The sequence below is a fragment of the Orbicella faveolata genome, unplaced genomic scaffold (assembly GCF_042242905.1).
Source record: "Orbicella faveolata isolate gen_17 unplaced genomic scaffold, um_ofav_v1 contig_12, whole genome shotgun sequence".
NCBI classification, from domain to species: Eukaryota; Metazoa; Cnidaria; class Anthozoa; order Scleractinia; family Merulinidae; genus Orbicella; species Orbicella faveolata.
In genome coordinates, this window is record NW_028301539.1 from 28,625,515 (window position 1) to 28,634,721 (window position 9,207).

The 9,207-nt window shown below is 39.6% G+C and overlaps 1 protein-coding gene across 2 annotated transcripts; it reads right to left on the reverse strand.

Moving 5' to 3' along the window:
• Nucleotides 1–4,061: 4,061 nt before the first annotated feature.
• On the reverse strand, nt 4,062–8,705 carry LOC110058536 (matrilin-3-like). 2 transcript variants are annotated; one of them, XM_089283183.1, is made up of 5 exons: nt 8,535–8,603; nt 6,881–6,954; nt 6,404–6,449; nt 5,347–5,685; nt 4,062–4,650 (listed from the first exon to the last, which is right to left on the reverse strand). In XM_089283183.1, the coding sequence occupies exons 2-5, from the start codon at nt 6,905–6,907 to the stop codon at nt 4,388–4,390; spliced, it is 675 nt and encodes a 224-aa protein (XP_089139309.1). In that variant the 5' UTR covers nt 6,908–6,954; nt 8,535–8,603; the 3' UTR covers nt 4,062–4,387. The 2 variants fall into 2 exon arrangements, with proteins under 2 accessions (XP_089139309.1, XP_020620847.2); XM_020765188.2 differs by lacking the exon at nt 6,881–6,954 and having other exon boundaries at nt 8,535–8,705.
• Nucleotides 8,706–9,207: the final 502 nt, after the last annotated feature.

The following is a 9,207-nucleotide window of genomic DNA, read 5'->3' on the forward strand; positions in this document are numbered from 1 at the left end:
GACTAAATTGAAAGCAAAATTTTCCTACTGTGACCAAATCAAGTTTAATGAACCTTTACTTAAACCAGGAACACCAGAACAGCAGCATATCGCTAACCTTTAACTGTTAACGTCTTCCAGCTGAAAAACTAGCTGTTATCTGTCGAAAATTATACTGAAATCCAACTGTAAACATGTACCTGCAGATGGCGTAGTGCGCGAGCAAAACAAGTGCGAGATACGCAAATGTTTTACTTACTGGGGAGGTGTCAGGAATAAATGTAACAGGAACCGTAAAAAGTTTAAAAAAGGATCAATAACTTTAAAAAACGCGCGGTTGCCCCTATATTTTATGTTATGAAATGGAAGTGGCAAGCCTATTCAGCAGGTGATTAGTTTCTGGTTGTGATCAAAAGATATTTAGACTGTATTTTAGCTGAAACAGAGGAGGGCTGTCAGAGACGCTAAAAGTGCTGTTGTTGTGAGGAGAGAGAATTAGATAATTAAGTACGTTTTATCAGGAGCCATAATCGGGGACGGAGACCGTAAGTCTCGGGATTCGCGCGCACCTATGATATGGGACAATTTTTCTATTTTTAGAACAAATTGCGCCATCCTGACGTCATATATCCGCGCGGATTCACGCACATGTCAGGGGCTCTCGCATGGATGTTGTCACGTTGCGTGATCAAATGGTGAGAGTTAGAGATTCTCTTGCGTATTTTTCACAGCGATGGCAGGGAATAAGGCAGGGAATACGAACCAGGGCGCTTATATGTAGTTTAATGCTCTGAGCTAACGGAAAACGTGGGTTTTTCAGGGTCGAAAACAAGATTTCAATCTCGCGCTGGGAATGAATAATAAGATCTGCTCACGCTAGTTGTAAGCTCACGCGTATGCTTAAGAATATAGCAAGAAAACTCTCTACTCTGGTATCGAGTTAATTTGTGAGTTTCTCAGACAATGTTTAATCATAACCAAAACCTGTTTTGATGGTTTCTTATTGTCTCTGCTTGTTTGGTGAGTTTGCAAAGGTTTTTGAAAGGAAAGTCTGACGCGTACAATTAGCTTATTTGCATAGTGCAGCTCGTGCACTTTCAATTCCGAGTCGGTGTTTTCAATTGTCAACAAATCTTGACAAAGATTTCTTTCGTTATCTTTTGTGTTGAGATGCTGCAACAAATTTCACGAATGCAAAAAAGGCTACTAACATCATGTGTGTTTCTTCAACATAAGCATAGTGAAGTTTTACACTGCGAAAATGAAAATAGACAAGGAGTTTTTATAACTCGATCAACAAAATCGAAATCGTTATTCCAAGTTGATTAAAGAAAGCGTCATCGTAACTTTGCTGATTGTTTCTGCTTTATTCACACATTTTCAGCTTAGCTTTTAATATGTTCTCAAACATTTATCAATCTTAAACATATTTAAAAACTATAGAGCTATTGTTTGAGTTCGATGTACGTTTTCACACGAAAGTGCGGCGGAAGTACAATTTGTCATGTTTACTGACTGTACAAAACACGCATCGGCGGGCGCTCTCATTCATCGACAACAGAGAATTTACTGGATTTTTACACGAATAAAACTGAGTAGTATCTACGGACGTAAAGTTATTAAGCCTCGATGAAACATCAAGCGTTGCTCAGTTACAATTCAAGCGAAACTCAAACTAGCAATTATTTTGTTTTACTTTTCGGTCGCGATAGACTGACAAATTCCTCGCAAACGTGTGGCAAGAGGAGCTATGAAACTATGAAGTCCTGAAGCTCTGCTATATCTAAATATATCCAGCTAGTTTTTTTGCTGTGTAATGGAAAAGCTGTTAATCTTCAACATATGTGAAATTTAAAGTGGAGTTATGTACAGCTCATGTAAAAGAAGCATCAGTCGGAACACAACTTGGCCAGCGATATATATAAGCTTACAGCGGAACATACCTAAATTCGACACTGTCTTACTTCACTCAAACTGGAGCAGCTTACGACGAAAATACTTAAGCAAAACTCCAACAGACGTAAACGCGTTGAGTTGTGGGGCAAAAACATGAAACATTTCGGGAATTTCGGACGTCATTTCCCCCGCACGACATCCGCAAAAATCCTCGCAGCATGCACGCGCGTGTACCGCAGGTGATGGCGCAATTTGTTCTAAAAATAGAATTATTATATGGCTAGCTCCGTGAGCGGGCAAGATGAAGCAAATCCTGCGCTGTGATTGGCTACCCGAGCGGGCAAGATGGAGCTATCTTGCCCGCTCGGGACTACCCGCCGTGTCCCGCACGAAACATTTCCCCGAAAAGCCATATAATAAATCCTTTATTGACCAAGCTTGTTCGATCAAGATGGCTGGGTATTGGCCTCGTTCTTTTTTTGCGAGTTTATGGACCTCGACTCCGTCTCGGTCCATAAACACGCAAAAAAAGAACTTGGCCAATATCCAGCCATCTTGACTTCACACTTGGTCAATAACCCATACTTATTGTCCCATATCATGGGGACAACCCCAATACTTGAAATGGCGCGCGCTTACGGTCTCCGTCGCCGATTATGGCTCCTGGTTTTACATATTCGCTTTCGCTGTCGGAAAATATAGAAATCCAACATAGATATATTTGTTTTAGTTCGTTTTGCATTTCTGAGTTACAGGTTGCTGTTCCAGTTCATTGACCGTAATGGTCACCTGCTAGTTTGTTGTAGGATCATAACTGTAATAAGCGTTGAACTGTAATTGCTACCTGCGATAGTCTTTTGTTAGGCTGTTGCCTACCTGTATTGTTTTGAAAGTTGTTAATCTTGTAAACTTTGAATTCCGTTATAGCCAGTCAAGCTTTCTGAAATGTGTTAGATAATGTTTAGTTAAGAATTTTTGATGGCTTTACGTAATCCTTTAGAATTGTGCTTTCGGCTTAAATCGTCGTGCCTTGTAAAATATTCTTTGGTTACATTCTGGCTGCATTCCGGTTATGTTCCGATTGCATTCTGGTTGTGTTCTTGGATTAAAACGATATCGTTGGACCTAAGTTCTGAGTGCTGTTGACGTCTCTCAAGGTAATTCCCTGTAACAGATCCGGTACTGATCCCCGCAGCAAGAGAGTTTCCCAGGTTTTTACAGAAGTGCTTTCCCAGGCCAAAAACCTATTATCACATTGCAACGATTTTGTTATAAAAGTATACCAAAAACGGTTTTTATGTTACCATTTATCATGTAGTTTTCAGATCTTTATAAATGTGTTTGCTTTTCTGTATGTAAAGGCAAATTCTAAAGAAAGTTGTGAAGAAATATCCTCTCCTTCTACTTTCAGAAAAATGCTGATGTCAGCATTTTTGTTGAGATTCAAGGTTAATTATTTCGAAAGAATGCGTGGCTACCCTCTTTTTTCTTTGTGGATTCCGATAGCCATTGCAAAGATCTACTTTTTCCGCAAGGTCCTAACCTGGCGCAAAAACCTTTGTATTTATTAGGCACCGTCCTTATATCGTTCCTGTAATTCAAGTATCGAATATTGATAGCATTAACCAAACATGAAAACTGGTAAGAGCTGATATTGCTAAACTTGTAAAAACTCAACGGAACTTTATAGCAAGTAGTTGCTACAAAGCGAAAAGAGAACCTTTTTCAACTATAAAATTCAAAGCATATTGGATTAACAAATGCACTGGTCATTGTTGAGGCGGAAAGTGGTTGGACGGTAAAACATATATTGAATGCAACAGACTCTGAGGTTGCCAAAAATGTAACATTGTGGTAGAGAACCTTAAGGATTTGATGCGGTGTAATGATGGCAGTTGAAGAGTGTTCAGATCCGATTCCACTCTGAAAGCTTGGACTGAAACACTGGTGGAATTCTTAACAAGAGTTTTGAAAATATCAGGTAAGGTAAGCATTGCGCAAACGGATGGAATTGTAATTTTATTCGTCTCAACCGGGAGCAGCGATTTTTTTTGCCCGCGCCCTTTATGTAACCAAAGAAGTAACCGCAGAAGCTGCTGATAAGGGCTATTGAACTGGCTTTCACAGCCGTGAATAGTAGATTAGCGTGTACAAAGTGATTCTAACTTTCAACTGAAGCAATAGAATGGGATGGAAGCTGCTCATCAGCATTGCCATTTATTTGACACAGGTTAATTATACTGCACAAAGCTGCAACTTTCAATTTAGGTCCTACAGTGTGGCTGTGCTGAGTAAAAATTTCCCACACTGATACGGCTACACAGAAACCTTTGTTTATGATATTTTCGTCATTGGCAAAATAAAATTCAGTTTCTCATCATTTGGAACAACAAAAATGCCAGCTTTGCAGGGGGGAATATTGAATGGGCATGGTACGATTAAATGTCCCAAGGAATTTGCGAAGAATTAATGCATATTAAGCAAACTTAATATGCATGTGCATAGTTCAAGTTTATTCGTGCTTGCAGATTTCTTTCGCAAACTTCTCTACTTCATCTTTACTAAACGAGCCTTTGGCGAGATCTTTCAGAAGTTCGTGGCTTTTGTTTGGCTCGCTGGATAGCTCGTCCACTTCAGCTTTGTAAACACGATCAGAAGTTCCCACGGAGAATACCTTGACATCTGTTTTCTTCAAATTGTCTGCCAACTTTTTTGTAAAGTCTATTCCGAGGGAACTGAACCCGTCTGTGATTGCCACAAGAACCTTCTTTACATCTACGAAGAAAAACAGAGAGGGAAAAAATTAGGCGTGGTCAGGGCTGCATTAGGGGTCCCTGAAATAAATTATTGACTGCCCCTACAATTTTTAGAAAACCATTGAAAAATGTCAGTTGAACAGTTACATGACATGTTAAGTTAACCTCAGTGGAAACCGCTAGTCACGACAGAAGTCATACCCATAATTTTTCGCGCACTGGTCTGACGCTGAGCTACAGCATCGATCAAAGAAGCAAGGTTTAAATATGACGAAGTTTTAACACGTGAAGCATACGTTCTTATAGTGAACCTTGCCTCGTGATTCTGGGCACAATATCTTTTAAGTTCTCCAACCGTATAAAGGTAAAGTGTGTAACGTCTGCATGCGAGCCAAGCAGCCCATCAGGCCGGAGCTTAATTATCCCGGTTTCTCTAGCATGAAGCGACTAGGAGTATTTTTACTCCCCCCTGGATGGGATGCTAGTCCATCGCAGGGTTACCCCCAGCATTAAGCTTGCAAGTAACCATTTATACACCAGGGTGGAGAGAGGCACTGTGAGAGTAAAGTGTCTTGCCCAAGAACACAACACAATCTCCCCGGCCAGGGCTCGAAACCGGACCGCTCGATCCGGAGACGAGGCCACCGCATGAGGCCACCGCGCCTTCCACTCAAGCGTATAAAGTGAAGTTAAAACGTCTCCTCCCTCCTCTTACCTTTATCACAAGACCTTGCTCCTCCTTCCTTCTTGAAAATTTTGTCGTGAACAACATTAAGAGCGGAGTCAATTCTAGTGAAGGATCCTTCATAACATGTTCCATCTATGGCCTTCAAGACAGATTCCTGAGTTGGTTCATCGCAGAATCTCCTTTGTATGTGGACATACTGACTATAAGATACAACAGCCATCTTTACTTTGTCCTTTGAAATGTCGAAGTGCTTCACAAGATCGGAGGCAAACGTCTTCGTTGCGTCAAACACTTTTTCTGGAAGACTGGCCGAACTATCCAACAGAATAACCATGTCTATCTTACTGTGGCATTTGAATTCCGCCTCTGTGGAAAAATCATATTGATAAAAATCTTCTTTGCGATTTTGACCGCTAATTAATAAATAAGCTATTTGTGTTAGAAATAGATAAAGTCTTCACGCGAGTCAAGTGACCAATCAGGCTGAAGCTTAATTATCCCAGTTTCTGTAGCATGAAGCAACTAGGAGTATTTCTACTCCACCCTGGATGGGATGCTAGTCCATCGCAAGGTTATAACCCCAGCATCAAATTCGTCGGTACCCATTTATACACGTGGGTGGAGAGAGGCACTGTGTGAGTAAAGTGTCTTGCCCAAGAACGCAACGCAACGTCCCCGGCCAGGGGTCGATCCCGAACCGCTCGATCAGGAGTCGAGGACACTAACCATGAGGCTTCCACGTCTCCCAGTGTTAGAATATCACGGTGCAATTTCAAAGTTTTACAAACTGCTTTTGTAAATTCTCATTTTTTTTTTTAAATCTTTGCTATCCTTAGGCGAAACCAGACGAAATAAACGACAAGGATCTTTCACTAACATATATCTCATTATTCAACATTCAGAATTTAATTTACAAAATATTTAAGGTAGTACGCGCGCGTTCATTGGTCGATAGGTGTGTTGAGATTGGAATTATTTGCGAGAAATCATAAATGGAAATGGACATGGTTTGCATAACTGCCTCGAATTCTCCCAACCCCTCTTGTGATCATTTCCAATTCATATAATAGATTAATTTACTTACTTGTAACGACGAACAGCCATCCAATCATTATAGCATTCAAGAGCATCTGGAAGGCGAGAAAGTAAGAGTGCATCGATCAATCAGTTTCCTCAGAGATATGAGCTTTTATAAGGCAAATGTCCGAGGACGACCATTTTCCAGACCGTTTCTCGACAATTCTTTTTATTTTGATATTTGTAAGTGACGTGGCGAGTATATAAAATAAAGCTTGTCAACCAAACATTTATTGCAGGAGTTATTGCATCCATTTACAGACTTAACATACTGAACCGCCTAAGGCACAAAAAAATGCTACACTTTTGCAATAAACTCCGGGGAAAACTGTAACGGCATCAGAACGGCAGAAAGCTTGCATGTCTCGCAATAGCAAACTAATAAAGCCCGAAGGAGTAGAATATTTCTTTACAAGATAAATCTTAGGGTTAAACCTTGGCCGGATTTTGCGAAGGGGTATTGGAATAAAATGCAACTCCCTACCTTATCATGAGACTGACTGAACGGCATGTAAATCAACAGCACTATCTTTATAAGACTTGCCCCAACTTGTCAACCTAATTCAGTGAATTTTGGTCTCGATCATTTTCAATACAAAAGTAGTTACATTTATAAGTTATATTTTTGTCCGTTAAATGAACCAGTCAGATCGATAACCGTAAGTTCATCATTAGGGTTAATTGAGATCATTTTGCAAAAACGACGATTTTAATCAAACTGGAAAAATATGAAAAAGAACTGACATATTTTAACAACCAGTGTCAGTTTCAATTTCTGGATTGCGACTTCAACAATTAACTCAGCGTTCAATGTCAGTGTAAAACTGAGAGAGCAGGAGTAACTCACTGCAGCAGTTAGGGAATTACTCTATCTGGACACAAAAATCCGGCACGAGGAATAGATATCACTCAATTCTCAGGATGGTGGACATGAATACCCTAGAACACAGACGTATAGAACAGACGTATCGGAACACTCGCTGATAATATTCTTTAAATGTTTTAAGGAGAATGACTCATGTTATATAGCTAACTTATTCGAACCCCAAGTTACACCCTACAATCTCAGAAGTAGTGGGCTAAACGTATAGCATAAAATTCTTGTAATAGTAGATTTTTCATAACTCGTACATATATATTATTTCTCACATTTGGAACCAGCTGCCATTAGTTGCTAGGAACGCATGTACCTTATGTGTCATCTTTTCGTAGTCATTTAAATAATCTCAATTTTACCGGCTGCCAATGCAATAATTGCGCTTGATGTAATCGGTACCTACAATTTCACTGATCATATTTACTTATTTACTATTTTTAATCTCGACCAAATTAATTACATAGATATGTGTAGTATTTTTAACTTGTCAAACACCGTGTATGTGACATTAAATAAATTATCCTTATTCTTATCTCTCAAGCACTTTATTGAGGACTAATTTCGCCCGAAAACATTGTAATTTGATACAACTGCCACCTACAAGTTTCAGCCAATAGTATAACGACAAACCTCTTAGCTGTTTAAACCTCTCGTTTTGGACAAATAGACAGCACACAGAAACAGCAGGTACTTAACTTGCACCTAATGACAAACACTGCGACAACTAGTTTTAGGGTAGTATTGGCAGCTGCGCCAAATATTTCTAATTCATCAGAATAGATGATTTCAAATTAAGAAAATATCCCCTACCACGGATAGCAACTGGCGTCGGACGACAAAGGGATTGCTCACACGGCTTTGGTGGTTTTAAAACTTCACGTTTTTCGGATAATGCACTCGCTACGTTTAAACTTTTTTTTTTCGCAAAAAAGTAGTTTTACAGCACTTTTCCCGGTCATTGAGTGAATTGAGGTAATTACTGAGAAAACACTTCTGATCAATTGAATAGGTTTCTTTAAAGACAGCGTCACGTCGGAAAATTATAAAAGTTAATCGCGGGCTAATTAATTAAGAAAGCGTATACCTCACGTTTTTAGACAACATCGAAGATACACATTTAAATTCTAGTCGGATGAATGGACGAATACTAGTAACATTTTACTAGTTTCAGTAGACAAAAGCGATAGAGACAGTCCCAAACTGATCTTTGAGTCAAAAAGAGAGTCAGCTATAACAAAATATCTATTGTATGTAGTTTTACCTTGCTCATTTTGTCCAGTATTGTTGTTTTGTGTTGCTTCCGGAGAGCGTAGGGAGCAATCAGGCTGGCCAAACAGCGAATATGTAAAAAGAGGGCACTTTGACCAGGCCCTGATTGAAACATTAATTCACCCATCCATCTTACTACGTCATACATGTACAAGCAAAAGAACCAATAGCAAACGAGAGAAAGAACAGAAAAGAAGATCTGGAAACAACTTTGTTATCGGTGTATGCCACGTTCAATGATCTACGTCATTTTGGTAATTGTCTTAGCTTGTAATTCCTTTTTATCTCTTATAATTAAGGTCAGGGAATGATCTTACCGTACCCGGCCGCTCTTGAGACACTTTAAAGTGCTAGATTAGAACCGTGCAATTGTCTAGGAGGATTCTCAACAGAGGTTCTCTAATTCTGGCCTGGAATAACCTCAGATAGACGAAATATGGTTTTTCAGGGGTTGTACTATAAATAACAACATTGGTTTACCACGAGTGTCTTCGATAGCTGCTTCAAATTGTTACTTATAGCTTCGCTTTCTGATCACACAAGCACCGTGGAAAATATCTTTTAAGCATTAGCACGATCAGTTATCTTTACCCGCAGACCACCTGCTGGTTTTTCCACTTATTTCTCGGTTTCCTGTAACTTTATTTGTCTGAAATCTGATTTCA